General features: G+C 44.2%; 1 protein-coding gene across 6 annotated transcripts in view; it reads right to left on the bottom strand.

Annotated features, from left to right (window-relative positions):
• The window catches only part of GRB10 (growth factor receptor bound protein 10), a 573160-nt gene that overhangs the window by 143729 nt on the left and 411180 nt on the right, over positions 1 to 18251 (bottom strand). For all 6 annotated transcript variants that reach the window (XR_011199846.1, XM_069216800.1, XM_069216783.1 and 3 more), the window contains one exon: positions 4094 to 4209. Coding sequence is in view for 5 of the 6 variants with exons in the window: in XM_069216800.1 (XP_069072901.1) it covers positions 4094 to 4209 (116 nt within the window). In the remaining variant the exon portion in view is untranslated. The remainder of the gene's footprint in view (positions 1 to 4093; positions 4210 to 18251) is intronic.

Here is an 18251-nt window from a genome sequence, read left to right as displayed (position 1 = left end):
GCATCACTGTTCTTACTGGGCAAGATTAGTTTTGTTGTAGCTGTGAAAGGAAAGTCTAAAAAGGTTTTAATTTGAGCAGGGTTTGGATATGCCAAAGCACACTGAGTACTGAGGACTGCTCCCAAATAGGGCTGTATCTGTAGAGGTTGGAAGTGGGATTTGAGAAAGTTGATTGTGAACTCTAGAGTTTGGAGAAGATCTATTGTGGCTTGGATATGACTGACACTGATGGATGGTACTGGCTTTGATGAGCCAACCATCAAGTAGGGGAATACAAGTATGTGTTGTCTTCTGAGAAATGACGCAACCACTGCAAGACACTTTGTGAAGACCCTGGGATCAGTGGTCACCCTGAATGGTAAGACTTTGAAATGATAAGGTTTCCCCGCAATGACAAATCTTAGATACTTGAGGTGTGCTGGGTGAATAGGAATGTGAAAGTATGCATCCTTTAGATCTAGAGCTGTCAAGATGTTGTCTTGTTGTAATAGGGGAAAAATATCTCAGAAAGCGACCACATGGAAATGCTCTGAGAGCATTGAGTGGCCTGAGGTCTAGAATTGGCCTTAGTGACCCATCCTTGTTATAAGGAAGCATATGGAATATACTCCTAGACCTTGTTGTGAGAAAGGAACCAGCTCTACAGCCCCCGTTGAGAAGAATGGATTGTACCTCTTTTAGAATAGCAAGATGGTCTTGTGAATGCCAGTGAGCGCGAGGGGAGATATGTGGAGGGGTAGACATGCGTTCTAGGCAGTAACCATGTCCGATAATTGATAGAACCCAATGGTCTGTGGTGATATTGGACCATTGTTGGCAAAACTCCATTAATCTTTCCCCTAGAGAGGTGTGAGCCTGTGGAAGGTATAAGTAGTCACTAGTGTGTATTAGAGGCAGATCCTCTAGAGGTGGATGCCTTACCTCTGCCTTTAGTGCTTACACCTCTATACAACCCTCTAAAGGAACGTCCAAGTTAGAAACTGATGCCTTGTTTAGCTTGTGAGGTGGAGGGTACATTACATGAGGGTTTGAAACCTCCCCTGAATTGTTGGCAATGAAAATTAAACCTTTGTGGTATAATGAGTAGGGCCCCCCATGGCCTTTGTTTCTGAATGTTTCAATAGTGGTGTCCACCTCCTGGCCAAACAGATGTTGTTTGTCAAAAGGCATATTTAGAACCACTTGTTGAATTTCAGGTTTGAAACCTGACATCTGAGCCAAGCATGCCTTTCAATAATGATGCCGGTATTAACACCACATGCAGCAGCACCAGTTGCACAGCTAATGGCATTATTTGAAATAGTTTGGCCCTCAAACCATTTGTCCCCTTTTGCGATGCTCCTCTGGAAAATACTGGAGGAAGTCTTCCATTTTATCCCAGTGACCCCTATTATAGCGTGTTAGGGGTACCTGTGAATTGGCAATACGCCAATGATTGGCTGCTTGTGCAGCTACTTGTTTTCCTGCTGCATCTATTTTTATTGTTTTTACTTTGTCAAGGGGAAGTACATTTCCAGTTGATTGACTGTTAGCATGTTTCCGGGCTGACAACAACAGTCAGGGGATATTTGTGACATATATATAAATAAAAATAATGATCTCTGTAGGGGCCGACTTATAAATCTTGCAACTCTTGAAGTAATGACTAGATCGAACCGGCTCTTTGAAAGTGTCTGTGCCATGTCTGGTAGCATGGGCAGAAACAGACTTTCTTTATTAGTGGCAGTCAGTGTGTCAAAAAGAAAATCTTCCTCAAATGTGTCAGAATGCATTTGTACATTATGATATGCAGCTGCTGGTGCTATGACCTCCTGAAATTATGTTGCGTCTTCAGAAGGTGAAGGGCATGCAGGGTACAAATCAGGGTAATTTGGAAGTATGGGATCTGGATCATTGAATCCCATTGTTCTAGGTATTGTGGGATATCTCCCCAAATCATTTCCCTGAAGTGATGGTGAACATTGTGGTTCAATAATAGGTGGAGGAGATTGTGGAGATGGTGGAACGCTGAGGTTGAATTAGAGTCTTGTCCCTGGAGACCTTTTTAGGTGGTGGAGCAGTGTCCAAAGTCTCCTGAAAAGTAATTTTCCTCTTAATTGGGACAGGAGAAGCAAGAATTTGTCCTGTTCCCTTTTGAATATGGAGCTGGTGCTGACGAGCGTCCATTATTTCAAGGATTGGCTCCACTAGTAATGCTGCTTCTGAACAGCTCAAATCTTGGGAAGGCAGAATTTTCTGTTCTGAAGCATTCAGAGAGGAAGCCTTGTGTTGGCTCAAAGCGGTCAGCTCTAACGCAGATGTAGATGGCTTTTTGCTTGGAGCAGAAGCACTCGGGTCAAAGGTTCAACTCGATACCAAGGCTGAATGAGATAGTGTTAAGCCAGAGGTCGATGCCGAAGACGTTTTAGTCTTGGCTATTTTCGGTGCTGAGCCGAAAGGTGGGACATCCAAATGTAATTTTCTGATCCGACCATGGTCTGGGGGCAGTGGTGGACCAACAACCTCTTTTTTGGGCTTTTTTAAAGTCTTTACATGGGAGGCCAGGGCTGATGTACTCACAGGTTGCACAGAGGTGAGAGGCTGGCTTTCAATGTCCTACTGAACATCTGACTCCAAATCTTCAGGAGTGTCACCCGTTGTGTGCCGTGGAATACTGGAGCAAAAGTAAAACACGTCCGAACCCAATGGTGGAGAGAAAAAACAAACAAAGGACTCATTGCCCATGAGCACTATAGGAAGCACTGAATCTCGTGACTCAAAGATTCTTTGAACAAAAACATCTTGCAACACTCAGGACCCAACACTAGATGGCAGACTTATGCAAAACATGTATCTACAGCCACACATGCCATCGAACAAACAGTTACAGTACTACAATGGGTCACAATGTCATAACTTCCACAACCAGTGGCGTAGCGTGGGGGGTGCAGGGGGGGCCGGCCGCACCGGGCGCAACATCTGGGGGGTGCTAAAATCCACGGGTTAGGGGGCGCAAATTACTTGCCTTGCCCTGGGTGCTGACAACCCACGCTACGCCACTGTCCACAACCATTTTAGAAGATTTTTTTTGGTGGCTGATCAGTGAGACCTTTGGAAAGTTTTGCTATGGTCCTTTCAAGTAGGTGCGGTTAGCCATTAAGGGGGCATCGAACGCTTTAAACAACGGGATAGTACTCTGCCAGATACTGGTACCACTTGGCTACTTTAATTACTAGAAAAAGGCATACTAAATGCAATTGAAGAGCTATAGAAGTAACCTATACACAAATGTTTTCTAATTGTTTTAGGTTATCATGTGTTCTCGGTTTCAGATGCACCAGGATCTAAAGCTCTCCATGTGGTACATTAAGTAATACAATGCATACACCTATGTTAAAAAGTCTTAGATTCTTCAAATGCAAAGTATATACAGCCTCCTTTTGGGCCTGGTTCATTTGTAAAAGTACAACAATAAAAAAGCACCGGGACTAGAACCACAGACGTATGGTCTACTACACAACTCAAAGGGGATAACGTTTTTTTAAATCGAGAACAAATGCCAATTTTTGAAGATTATATTTGAGGGCTTCAGGCTAAAAGCCTGTCGTGTACGGCTGCATTTCTTTATGGTAGAGCTATTAGAGAATATGGGACATTTTTTCACCTAAGGCAAAGTTAGCAAACCTGCAGTTCACTCAAAATTATAGTCGACATCAATAACCAAGCGATCACTCCGCGGAATTGGGCACTGTGCAGTTCATAAGCTTCTGCTTGCAGTAATGCGTCAAGTCCATTCGAACATCCTCTCCTTCCGGGTCCACTAATTCTGACCTTCCAGCGTCACTGGAAAAAGGTTGACACTGTGGCTGAAATACTTCCCAGAATCCGAGGCAATGGTTTAATTCTGAACACTTGCCATTCCTTATTTTAATTAAAAAGGATTTACCAATGGACCATGTGCCAGTTTTTTTTTTTTTTTATTTATGAAAAGCCAACGTCTTAATTGAGCAACTGCTTGCTTTAATTACTCCATCAATGACAAGGCCTGGCTTGCAAGGCCTTCAAGTATCCAGCTGTACATGCAATGCATCTGTAAGAAAACAAAACCACTCACCACAGGATTTCTGAAAAATTCATATTTTGCATAGTTCTTCCGGAACAAAAATTTACTGTCCGTTCCCATCATTGACTGAACGTGGGCTACAAGTTCGTGGTCTTCCAAGCACCTCTCTGTGGAGAGAAACAATTTCAATCCATGTAGAAAAAAACATACAAACAGGCCTGCCATTACAACTCTGCTCCCAAAATGGAAGACTAAGGAGACTTTGCTTCCAGTGATGTGCACACGAGCTCAGAACGCAGACAGGATTTACATCGTCTCATCTGATCAGGCTTATATTTCATTGAACAGTGCCGGAGCCATCCCACTATTAAAACGGTAAGTAGGTGTAGGAGGCTGGACTGGCTTGTAGTGAGTACCAAGGGGTACTTGCACCTTGCACCAGGCCCAGTTATCCCTTATTAGTGTATAGGGTGTCTAGCAGCTTAGGCTGATAGATAATGGTAGCTTAGCAGAGCAGCTTAGGCTGAACTAGGAGACGTGTGAAGCTACTACAGTACCACTTAGTGTCATATGCACAATATCATAAGAAAACACAATACACAGTTATACTAAAAATAAAGGTACTTTATTTTTATGACAATATGCCAAAGTATCTTAGAGTGTACCCTCAGTGAGAGGATAGGAAATATACACAAGATATATATACACAATAGCAAAAATATGCAGTATAGTCTTAGAAAACAGTGCAAACAATGTATAGTTACAATAGGATGCAATGGGGAAACATAGGGATAGGGGCAACACAAACCATATACTCCAAAAGTGGAATGCGAACCACGAATGGACCCCAAACCTATGTGACCTTGTAGAGGGTCGCTGGGACTATTAGAAAATAGTGAGAGTTAGAAAAATAACCCTCCCCAAGACCCTGAAAAGTGAGTGCAAAGTGCACTAAAGTTCCCCTAAGGACAAAGTAGTCGTGTTAGAGGAATAATGCAGGAAAGACACAAACCAGCAATGCAACACTGTGGATTTCCAATCTAGGGTACCTGTGGAACAAGGGGACCAAGTCCAAAAGTCACAAGCAAGTCGGAGATGGGCAGATGCCCAGGAAATGCCAGCTGCGGGTGCAAAGAAGCTTCGACTGGACAGAAGAAGCGGAGGTTTCTGCAGGAACGAAAAGGGCTAGAGACTTCCCCTTTGGTGGACGGATCCCTCTCGCCTTGGAGAGTCGTGCAGAAGTGTTTTCCCGCCGAAAGGACGCCAACAAGCCTTGCTAGTCGCAAATCGGGCGTTTGGCGTTTTTGGACGCTGCTGGGGCCCAGGAGGGACCAGGAGGTCGCAAATTGGACCTGAAGAGAGAGGGGACGTCGAGCAAGACAAAGAGCCCTCACTGAAGCAGGTAGCACCCGGAGAAGTGCCAGAAACAGGCACTACGAGGATGCGTGAAACGGTGCTCGCCGAAGTTGCACAAAGGAGTCCCACGTCGCCGGAGACCAACTTAGAAAGTCGTGCAATGCAGGTTAGAGTGCCGTGGACCCAGGCTTGGATGTGCACAAAGGATTTCCGCCGGAAGTGCACAGGGGCCGGAGTAGCTGCAAAGTCGCGGTTCCCAGCAATGCAGCCCAGCGAGGTGAGGCAAGGACTTACCTCCACCAAACTTGGACTGAAGAGTCACTGGACTGTGGGGGTCACTTGGACAGAGTCGCTGGATTCGAGGGACCTCACTCGTCGTGCTGAGAGGAGACCCAAGGGACCGGTAATGAAGCTTTTTGGTGCCTGCGGTTGCAGGGGGAAGATTCCGTCGACCCACGGGAGATTTCTTCGGAGCTTCTGGTGCAGAGAGGAGGCAGACTACCCCCACAGCATGCACCACCAGGAAAACGGTTGAGAAGGCGGCAGGATCAGCGTTACAGAGTTGCAGTAGTCGTCTTTGCTACTATGTTGCAGGTTTGCAGGCTTCCAGCGCGGTCAGCAGTCGATTCCTTATCAGAAGGTGAAGAGAGAGATGCAGAGGAACTCGGATGAGCTCTTGCATTCGTTATCTGAAGTTTCCCCAGAGACAGAGACCCTAAATAGCCAGAAAAGAGGGTTTGGCTACCTAGGAGAGAGGATAGGCTAGCAACACCTGAAGGAGCCTATCACAAGGAGTCTCTGACGTCACCTGGTGGCACTGGCCACTCAGAGCAGTCCAGTGTGCCAGCAGCACCTCTGTTTCCAAGATGGCAGAGGTCTGGAGCACACTGGAGGAGCTCTGGACACCTCCCAGGGGAGGTGCAGGTCAGGGGAGTGGTCACTCCCCTTTCCTTTGTCCAGTTTCGCGCCAGAGCAGGGGCTAAGGGGTCCCTGAACCGGTGTAGACTGGCTTATGCAGAATTGGGCACATCTGTGCCCAAGAAAGCATTTCCAGAGGCTGGGGGAGGCTACTCCTCCCCTGCCTTCACACCATTTTCCAAAGGGAGAGGGTGTCACACCCTCTCTCAGAGGAAGTTCTTTGTTCTGCCATCCTGGGCCAGGCCTGGCTGGACCCCAGGAGGGCAGATGCCTGTCTGAGGGGTTGGCAGCAGCTGCAGTGAAACCCCAGGAAGGGCAGTTTGGCAGTACCAGGGTCTGTGCTACAGACCACTGGGATCATGGGATTGTGCCAACTATGCCAGGATGGCATAGAGGGGGCAATTCCATGATCATAGACATGTTACATGGCCATATTCGGAGTTACCATTGTGAAGCTACATATAGGTAGTGACCCATATGTAGTGCACGCGTGTAATGGTGTCCCCGCACTCACAAAGTTCAGGGAATTGGCTCTGAACAATGTGGGGGCACCTTGGCTAGTGCCAGGGTGCCCTCACACTAAGTAACTTTGCACCTAACCTTTACCAGGTAAAGGTTAGACATATAGGTGACTTATAAGTTACTTAAGTGCAGTGTAAAATGGCTGTGAAATAACGTGGACGTTATTTCACTCAGGCTGCAGTGGCAGGCCTGTGTAAGAATTGTCAGAGCTCCCTATGGGTGGCAAAAGAAATGCTGCAGCCCATAGGGATCTCCTGGAACCCCAATACCCTGGGTACCTCAGTACCATATACTAGGGAATTATAAGGGTGTTCCAGTAAGCCAATGTAAATTGGTAAAATTGGTCACTAGCCTGTTAGTGACAATTTGAAAGTAATGAGAGAGCATAACCACTGAGGTTCTGGTTAGCAGAGCCTCAGTGAGACAGTTAGGCACCACACAGGGAACATATACATGCACACCTATGAGCACTGGGGCCCTGTGTGACAGGGTCCCAGTGACACATACATATAGGCCACAAACCTATGAGCACTGGGGTCCTGACCAGCAGGATCCCAGTGACACATAACAAACATACTGAAAACAGTGTTTTCACTATGAGCACTGAGGCCTGGCTATCAGGATCCCAGTGAGACAGTGAAAACAGTGACAAACACCCTGACATACACTCACAAACAGGCCAAAAGTGGGGGTAACAAGGCTAGAAAGAGGCTACCTTCTCACAGTAGGTATTTTCCTATTGAACTGTCTTTTAAAGGTGAGTACTTAATGCCCGACATTCACAAAGATTGAAAATGCAGTGCATGAACCAAAGCCTTAAAATATGCAATCAGCATCTGAAGTCATCCTCTTCAGGTCATTGCACAGCATTACTTTGATTAGTTGCAAGGTAGATTTCTAGATCTCACACCCATCTTAGGACGACCTTTTTGAAGGCACTTCACATGGATACTTGAGGCTACTAGAACTATTAGCAACAACTATTCCAAAAATGGCTCAACAGAATTAACATGGATGGATTAGGACCCCAGCTTTGACCCATTGCCAAATTGTCTTAATTCATCCTAGAACACCAACTTCACATCTCAGAGAATAAATAGTGTCATGTAACATCTTCTAAACAAACTGGCGCCATTCCTCCTAGAAACCTGCTTCAGAACTGCCATTAAAGCCCTCATACTTTTTGCATCTGGATGATGGCAACACCCTTTCTCCTCCCAGACTTTCCAACTACTCCCACGCTATCCGTTAGCTCTAGGCACACCCACAGCTAGAACACCAGACTGGAGACTTACAAGGGCATACATTGGGGAAAAAAGGCATCAGGCCTTCATTTATACACCCATTATCTGGAAAATCATCCCTGTATTCCTCGGGATTGTTTCAATCCTGCTCCAATTAGAAATGAGCTGAAGACACCTCTCTAAAGAGCAGTGTATCACCACAAAGTACCACCCCACCTCTACTTTGGAACTTGGTTTGTACTCCAGTCACTTATTTCCTTGCCAGTGACCCTGGTCAGAGCTCCACTGCTATTTGGAAAGATTTGAGCTATGCAAATACCATCTACATACCTGCATTTATACCTGCATACAAAGGCACCAAACTGCTCAGGACGAACCTCTCAAGCCACCGAGATACAAGCTTTCCTTTAGCCTTTCTCCAAAATGTACTTGTAGCTTAAACTAGAGTTACAGAACTGTGTATGCATACCGGTGGTAGACAGTTGTATTGCAGGAAGGGGATGGGATGAAGATACAGCCTGGCCATTCTGGAGGCCAACTACTAGGTACACTACCACAAACCAAAATGCCAGATCGTCACCAGTTAGCGTAGAATAATGAAAGTTATGCAATTTGAGAACTGCACAGTGACATTTGAAATGAACGTCCCATTGAGTTGACAGATGAATGGCAGTACCTGCTAGATATATCGGTTCCTTCATTTTAAGGGAAACAATGCAACTCCGACTTTTCAATTTTGTGTAGCCAAGTCCTAAACTACAGGTCTCACCCTTCTGATGCGAGTTATTTCTAATGACGATCTTATCTTTAAGACAGCCTTTTATTCTAATGAAATTCTCTCCTCCCTGTACTACACATGTGCTAAGGTGATAATTTTGCAAACTGCCGAGTACATATGTGGTATATTTCCTCTGCTAGAACAGAACAGTCATGCCTCTCAAAGCAAAGACAAAATAAAGAAGCATAGGTGACCTACTAGGTACCCATCGAGTCCCTGTCCTGATCATTTCCCCTTTAGTTCCCTTGCGCTCCATCTAACTAGGTAGCAAGTCTGTAGAGTTTGTCACAGAGTTGGGGATGCGGTGGCTGTTGCACAAAATAAAATCAGCACTGAGTCTGACTTGTAAATCTACTTCTTAGGCCCAATTCCTGCTATGTTTAAGAAGGTTCTCAAACATATACAAGATCCCCATGGGGGAAGAAAGGGGATATGAAACTAATACTAGGCCTAAGGTCCAGTCAATGTTGTTTTTCAACGTGGCCAGATTAAACTGAGCAGCTCCAAAGCGATCATTCAACATAAATTTCAAAGAAGATTTCAGTAGCAGTCAATATGGCTGCCTGGCAGTTCACAGGCAATCCCGCTCCTAGCCTCAACTTCGCTCTTCAACACCACTCCCCTTCCAATTCCTTCAGCCTTCCCCCAGGATACATGCTTAAACTGTGAAAGTCAATGCTGTGCCAGTTATTTAGGAAAAAACAAAGAACGTTCTTCAACCAACAGAACCAAACTTACTGGGAAATGGGTGACTTGAAAGCCTTCTTCCCATCATCACTGTCTTAACAGAAGATGATGAATCACAAAAACAAAACTACCTTGATGGACCGGGTACCGGTGAAGGGACGGTCCTGACAGAGGGGAGATTTGCATAGGAAATAAGTTAAAAAAAATAATTTTGTCATTTGAAAGTACACGGGTCGGCATGTTTGACAGTTGGGCAGGATGGAGATTAGCTTCTGTGTTATGGAACACTGTCAATTTTCATTAGAATAGACTATCAAAACTTAAGTCGCCATGAAGAAAACTTACTTGCAGCCTGTAGCACCAGTAGTTCTGATGAATTATCAGGGGTACTGCAGATTATGATCAAAGGCACTACGTTGCAAAGCTCATTGGTAACAGATAACATACATTTCCAGTTGGGAGACACTGGGGAGTGAAAAGGCCAAAATTGGAGATCTCACTTCAAAACATCCCATACAAGGAAACAGAAGTCTGCACAGGAGGGTCACATCAACCCCACCTTGGTGGCCCCTCTCCACTGCTAACAAATTAACAAATAATGGATGAGCAGTGCCCTGATGCACATGTGATTTCGGTTCCAACTAATTTTCTTGTGGGCACTCAAGAACATATGGTGTGGTACAAGCCACTTAGAACATGTGTGCTTTTTCAATGTGGTGAAAAGGGGTAGAAGTGGTGCAGGATAGTAAAGGTGTGGGATTTCACTGTTGCTGTGACCATAATCAGATTACCACTCCGGCAAATAGTGTGCCCACCTCTTGGGATGCTGGGCACAGACTCGGAACTGGAGAACATCGCTAGGGGGCAGTTGGAAAGCTGCTGACAATGTGGGATGAGGAGCAGTAATTCAAAACCTACGACTAAAAGCACAAGAGAGCAAAACTGGAAAAGGTGAATTCTTTTTGTGGAGGAGAGAGGCTGAAGTGAACTGTAGAGAAAAGTAGGAGCTGCAGAAGAAAGGAGAGTAGGACAGTAAGCTCAGATGACGATGTCAAAGGAGAGACCGGAAGGACTGACATCCAGGCACAATTTAAGGGCCGACAGGCACATCCGTAGAACATGATTTACATCTTCGAGCTTGGGTTCTTTTAGTTGGTGGCTGCCCTTTAATACACATCATTGCCACATACTGTGTTATTGGAAGGTCACTAAGATTCCTGTGTGTTCTCTAGCACGAACAGCCAAATTCAATATCAGATAAAAGCAGTTTTAAGGGGCTTTCAGCAATCTAGTATTTCATGATGTAAACTGGTAAAGTGCAATGGAAAACCATCACTGACGTGGTTCTCACATTTATAAGTAGAAGAACGTGTTTTGACCGCATTTAAAAAATACTAAACGTAGGTGTGTTCTGACTTTAGCACCTGGACAAAGTACCCCGCTGTAGAGTGATATAGTGTTAAACGACGTCACATGTTCCTATGTCCGGACCACACCGCTAAGCTTTTCCTCAACTTTAAGTACAGGAGCCTTAGTCTACAAAAACAATCCCTTTATTATATAAAACGTCAAAATTGTATCGCGTGCCTATACAGCACAAGCCTACCTCTGCTGCATTTGTTTCGAAGCCTGTAGACAGTCTGGTTGAAGGGTTTACATATTTGTGCTTGCTGGCTCACAGCCACCCTATCAGTGATGTGTTGCAGCCACACAATTCGACAGAGGTCAGGTGGCCTCTGATTTGCCTCAGCTGTGCTAATGCTGTGTGTAGTAAGGGTTTTTCTGAAGGCAAAAATACAACGCCTACAAGCCAAAAAAGATAGTTCATGGGGTGCAGTTTTGTGTGCTATGTCGACTTGCCTAGAGCAACAAACTGTTCGACCGGTCCTGACAATGTATTAAAATGCATCCCTACGAATTATGCAAACCAACACCTATTTTGGCTTGCTGAATCATTAACGTTTGTATAAGAACAGAGTACAAAACTTCGCCTCTATGGAATGCAGGAGAGAATCGGACATTGGATTTTCAGTGCCTGGTATGCCATCATGCATACACTGAACACTTCATGCAAAGGACAGATCTTAGGCCGGACACAGCACAAGTGACCTCTAGCTTTGAAGTCAAGGAAATTATATTAATGGTCCTATTGAAGAAGAGGTTAGTTTTTGTTTTGGAGGTGATGAATCATGCTGGGGTGCAGTGGAGCTGTCCAATAAGCTGTCATATCAACAAGGAAACCAGAGAAAAAAGTTTTACTGGTTTTCCAACTTTTTTTCCAGCATAGACAAATCTCAAGATAACCTGGACATATAGATTCAAAACCACAGAAAACATTCGTGTCACTATCCCATCAGTTTAGAATACGATGCACATTTAGCTGAAGGAAGGGAGGCTAGAAATTAACTTCCAACAACGCAGCATAGCAATTTTGCCAGAGAGGCAGGCTGCAATGAAGGCCATATGGGTGCCAATGAATTACAAAATGCTTTTTAACGTTGCTAACTAGGAGCACCACAGTATGTGTCCTCAACAAAGAAAGGTCCAATCAGGATCCCTGTAAGAGACATTGGCTCGAATATGAAGAGTTGAGCGAAGGTGTGGCAGTGCATATACTCCACGTCCTAATTTTGGCTGCAACTGCCACCATTGTTGCAGACACGGGATGCGGAGTAAAATTCAGCAGGTGCTATTCCTTCACTTTATGCTACTACATTCTGTCAAGTTCTAAAAAAAAATCCTCCCTAATTCAGTAACAAAGGATGCATATCAGAGGTATCTCAATATTAGGTTCGCTCAATCAGGGACCCTGATGGCACTTCAAAAATGAATTTGCCACCGGAATACCCAAACAACTGTAGGTAGCATGGATCTTTTCTAGGGCCACAGGCCTGAACGCAGTACCCATGAAATGGCTGCACATAAAAATCAGCTGTTTGATTTAACATTGGATTTTACAGTCCACCAGAGAAAACCTATGTCCTACATGGAGGGTGGACAGAGCAGATGGACATCAACATCGAGTAAGAGGCCCTAGATAATGAGCTATCTCAATTTTAAAAGCCCAAGACTACATATTCCTATTCAACGATGTGGCTTTAACTTCTGGCTACCGACTTATCAATCTCCAAGAAACACTTCCTTTGCCTTGATAGTTGTAGGTGCACTGTAATGTACATCACCAGGGATTTCCTCTCCATCAGCTTGCTTTTGCTGTTCGCAAACAAAGGCTCCAATCAATAAAGTCGAACGACTATTACAAAACATTACCTAAGTACAAAACTGGAAACCACAAGCATACGACTCTGGGGTTGTTAGTACAGAATAACTGTGGATCAAATGGTTAGATTGGTTTAACATAGTTGGCGAAAGCTTTGTAAAATGTACCTTACGATTGCAAGCAATATATAAGGGCATTAATGGTTAAAACAAAAGTGGAAATATGGGTGCATACCTAAAGTGGTTATGCATCTAGTGAGCACAAGCCACCAGATCTAACTGCAAATGAACAAACAAAAATAACGAAATTTCAAACATTACGGTATGTTAACCAGCAGATAGATATATGTGAAGATGGGAATGAGGTGTGTGTGTCTGTATAAACTCCCAGCTCCAAAATGCCAAAACTGCAGCAGTGAGACTGGCTGCTAAAAGAAACTACATCACCTTATTACCTGCACCATTAGTACACCCCATGAGTCCTTCAATACATATAAAAAATGTACTCGAGAAGGCCCCCTTTGCTCAGCAGAATATATCCCTAAAATATGTGGTATTGGGAGGGGGAGACTTGCTTCGTAATTCACAAACGTTACTCTTGCGTTAACAAGAGCACGGCTTTCAAGTTGTCCCAAGGTTCAGTATCTGAGTCTCAGAAGACGAGATGAAGCACTGAACTAGGAGAACAAAAAAATAAAAATAAATAAAGGTACTTTGACCAACCCACTACTACTAGCCGTTTTCCAGCAGACAACTTAAAAAAAACGATGAACGAAAGATAAAATGATGGACGACTTTCAAAGTGATACGCAGTTAGAAAACGCAGACTTGACCTATGTTGAGTGCGAACTTGGAGGTTATATATTATAGAATGTTGAGGGCTCACTGTCAGACAAGATTTAAAGTCTGAGAATCCATTAAAATATAACTCAAAATAAGGACTTTAATTGCAATCAAGTACAGCTCACAGTATTAAAAAATGATTGCAATGATGAATAGACTAAGCAATGACATGACAGGCAAGGAAGCGGCAGACAAAATCCAATGGGGTAAGACATATTGATAAAACACGATCTACTTAAAGTATATTTGTTCTCAGGAATGCTTAAAAAAAAAAAAAAAAAAGGAGCAGTTAAAACCCACTGGACAGTGGCGAGGAAAAGGTTTTGGGAACCACTAAGTATAAGGAGAGGTGAGATAAAGAACTCTTAGGTTCACCTAAACCAAAGAAGTCCAGCAGTGGGAGATGGTGAACTTTCAATTCGGCACTGGTTTACACTCTCCAGCTTGAAAGGCTTGCCTAGCAACAATCCCAGATCACCCAATAGTTTATTTTGCTGGGGAGAGAAAGGGACAGGTGGACCAGAATCGGCAACTCCCTCCCTGCACACCAACATTATTTTCCACTTTCACTTCCTGCAATTTTAAATAATCATAATATGAACATGTAAAGTGTGAATGATGCAGACGTCTGAACTAATGTTCTTAACACAGCCTGACTCAGAGCTTATTGATGGGCTAAGATAGCAACACAAAAGTGCTTAATAAAAGGTGCGTGGGGTTGCCACGTGGGTCCTCTTTTCACTAGAGGGATATTTCCTAGAAGGCCAGAGTAGCCCCCGTCCTGTGAATGGAGTGCACCCTACGTAGCAGGTTGAACCCTCTTTGCCTTGTGGGGACATGTTTGAATCCATTTGACAAACCACATGATTAGGCCTGCTTTAGAGGGGGTGACCGATATGAGGCTTTGCAAAGGAAACAAAGAGCTGGTCTTACTCACAGAATGATTTGGTCCCGTCCATGTAGTACATGAGAGCCCTTTTGACATCTAATGTATACAATGCTCCATCCGCAATAGAAGCAGGCTGAGAAGAGAAGACTGGGAGTCTACGGTTTGGTTAAGGTGGAAGGGTGGTACCACTTCAGGGAGGAACTTGAGATTAGTGCTAAAATCTAGGACCTGGATGAAAGGCTCCTATAGCGTGAGCTCTTGCAGCTCGCTCATGTGCCAAAATGAAAGGACAGCTACAAGGAAAACCCCATTCCAAGACATGAACTGCAGAGATCATTAATGTGAAAGTGGACAGATGAGTCTGGTGAGGACAATGTTGAGGGTTCACACAGGAACGTGAGGTAATCTGGGGATTGATCCTTCTGAGGCTGGCCACAGGGAATCTTAAACTGAGTTTCTGTCAGCTCTGCATACAGGTTAAAACTGTGGCTAAGTGTAGGTGAATAGAGGTGTACGTAAGGCCTGTCATTTGCAAGTGCAAAATGTAGGCAACCATCTCCTGGACAGAGGGTTTTAAAGGGTTCACATTTGTTTTAAAATGCTGTAACGTAAAAACCTCTTTCAGGTTGCTGCATTACAGGACAGTGTTGTGGGGAGCTTGCTGGACCTCCTACAAGAAGGACATACAATCTCAGGGAAGGTTAAAATAACCAAATCATAGGACCTCAAGTGCCAAATTACAACACAGCTGCCCAAAATCAAAATGCCTGTCAACCTGTATGAGAGAAGGTCTGGCCTGAGAGGAAACCTTTTATTGAGGCTGAATGACAACTCCAGGAGAGTAGAGTACCAAAGCGGACTCAACCAGGTTGGTGCTACTAGGATGAGAGTTGGTGACGTTTGCCTGAGCTTCCTCAGCACAAAGGGAAGAAGCAGGTGAGTCAAAGGCAGGGACAAATATCCATGACCAATCAATCTGTAGTGCATTGCCAATGGACTGTGGATGTAAACACTTAGAGTAGTTTGGACATTTAGCATTTTCCAGGGTAGCAAACAGGTGTAGGTGTGGGGTACCTCAATGGTTGAAGTACATACGAAGGACCTGAGAGTGAAGCTCCAACTTGTGGACTTGCTGCATCCTGCTGAGCAGGTCTGCAAAATTGTGATAGAGCTGTGGGATCAACTCTGCCATCAGGTGAAATTTGCAGCAGAGCACCTGTGCCAGATCCTCTGCCATAAGAGAGATCAAAGGGGAGTTGGCGCTGTCTGGTTTTGGATGTAATACACAACAGTCATGTCTGTTCTGATGGGTAATACCTTGCCTCGAATGACCAGCAAGAAGGCTTAGGGGGATAGGTGAATGGCAAGCAGTTCCAAGTACTCCATGTGGCAACTCTGGTGATGAGGGCCACAAACTTTGGACTGAACTGGTTGAAGTGAGCGAGTCCCATGAGATACAAGTGTCATAATGCTCATGAGCACAACTGGGTCTGCATAAGGCCTGCCTTGAAACAAGTTGGTGTTCCAGTGCAGAGAGCAGTGCACCCTGACCTGTACCGACACTAGATCGTTCCAGTGAGCCTCCACTTGAAACCACATGGCCACCAGATACTCTTGAAGGGGGGTGCAGATGCACACATGCATGTGGAACGATGGTGATGCAGGGGGCCATCATTCCTAAAAGTTGTGTGAAAGAACAGGGAGCTGATGGCTGGGCTGGAAAAAAAGGAGCAGGTGCTGAAAGGCAGAAACTTTGCTCGTTAGGGTGGGCTTTGCCTAACTGCTTTTAAATTGGCACTCTAGGATGGGCTGTTTTTGAAGGTGCTATGTTGTACTTGTGATGTAATAGAGTTCTGTAGTTATTTGGAATGCAGAGTTTAAACTTGTGCCAGTTGCAGTTAAGCTGGTGAGAGGGAAGTCATGTTTGGCAGGTTGAATAAAAGATACTTCCAAGGATCTACATCGGTGTATGGAACTTCAATTTTATTTACAACAATTTTTGGCAAAAAGCGTCAGCCAGCTACCTGGACATCAACCTGCCAAGTGACATGGAGGTATGCGTGGATAGCACTTGTTCCTGAGGCGCAGTCCTGACACTCCAGTCAGAGAAATTCTACTAGATAGTCTTTATTTTTTGTTACTGATCTTTACATAAACAATTTTACAATCCAGTGCATGTGTTGCCAGCGCGAGGCATGTCCAGCCTGGTGTGAGCCAGGAGAGAGCAATGACACAAGCAGCATGAGGCACAGCTAGAGTAACAGCAGTGTGCAGTGGGAAAATCGTGCAGCATCTTCAGAGTGCAGAGAACGAGACACGCTACACCTGTGCTCCATAGTGGCCGTGCTATGCAGTGACGTGCACACACTCTGATTCCTGGAACTATCTGAAATGTCAATTTGGTGTGATATGGGATCAGCTAATGGTACAGTGTAAGAGTCGTAAAATACAAGAGTGGTTGTGTGTAGCAAAAAACCCAACATTAAGAGGTTTAATCGAAATGGCAAAGTTTGAAGAATTAGAGTATTGTATGAGGGAGATTAATAAATGTGGCATTGGCATGACAAGTGAGAAAAAAGAAGTAAACAATAATATTGGAGCAGTAGGAAAGAACAAGCAGCCACAAAGAAAGCACACACTAAAAAATTATGATACGAAAGGATGAAATAGATGTTGTAGCCATAGCAGTTTTCATGGAAATGATTTTAAGTTTTGATTTACCATCAATAAAGAGTGCAGGAAATGCAGGTGTAAAGGCCATTATGCATGCATGTGCAAAGAATGGTCTAAGTCTAAAGTAATGGTTGTGGCTGACTCGAATGATTACAGTCTAGATTTAACTCAAGATCTTATTTCGAGTGTGGGTGAAGATGATGAAATGGAGGGGGGAAGTAGGCCTAAGGCATGGTTCAACATCCCTAGGAGAGATGTAGAGCTTATGGTGGACACCGGGTCATGTTACACACTTATACCTAAGGATATTTACTTCAAAACATGGCCGCATGTGACCTTATTACCCAAAGATATTTGCTTGGGTGGGTATCAGGGCAAAAGGATTTATATTTTAGGTGATTAGGTCTGGAATTGAATTTAAAATCAATGAAAACTAAGGGAAAAGTATATGTTGCAGAAGCAGGACTTCTCATTTTAGGCTGGATGCACCAATATGATTTGAACATCATAGTAAATCCCAGAGCACATGAACAAGTAATAGTTGTTGAGGACAAAAATGTGGATGAAATTTTGGCTGAGGTAGAAAAGGTGTTCCGGGAAGAGTTAGGTGAATTGGGTGGGAATGTGCTTAAGATTAGGTTAAAGAGTGGGGCAACACCAGTGAAGCACACAGCAAGGAAGGTCCCTGTAATAGTTAGAGAGGAGGTGAAAGAAATGGCTGAAGAAGAAAAAATTTAACTAGTTGAAAGTCCCAGGTGATAATAGCAAAGATGTCTGATGGACGCATAAGGTTCTGTGTGGACTTAAGTGTCAACCAAAATATAGTTACTGATAGTTTTCCATTACCCAACATCAACAAATTGTTACTATTGCTAAATGGTGGTAAGCTTCTTAAAGTTAGATTCAAGAAGTGCTTATCAGCAAATCCGTTTGCACTATGAATCCAAGGATCCGACAGCCTTTATTACCCTAGAAGGAACATTACGCTTTACTAGAATGCCGTTTGGGTTGTCACTGGCCGCTAGTGTTTTTCAACGATTAACGCACATATTTGAAGGCTTCACAAATGTTATGTTTTTC

Source organism: Pleurodeles waltl, chromosome 2_1 (assembly GCF_031143425.1).
Source record: "Pleurodeles waltl isolate 20211129_DDA chromosome 2_1, aPleWal1.hap1.20221129, whole genome shotgun sequence".
NCBI classification, from domain to species: domain Eukaryota; kingdom Metazoa; phylum Chordata; class Amphibia; order Caudata; family Salamandridae; genus Pleurodeles; species Pleurodeles waltl.
This window is presented reverse-complemented; position numbering and strand designations above follow the sequence as displayed.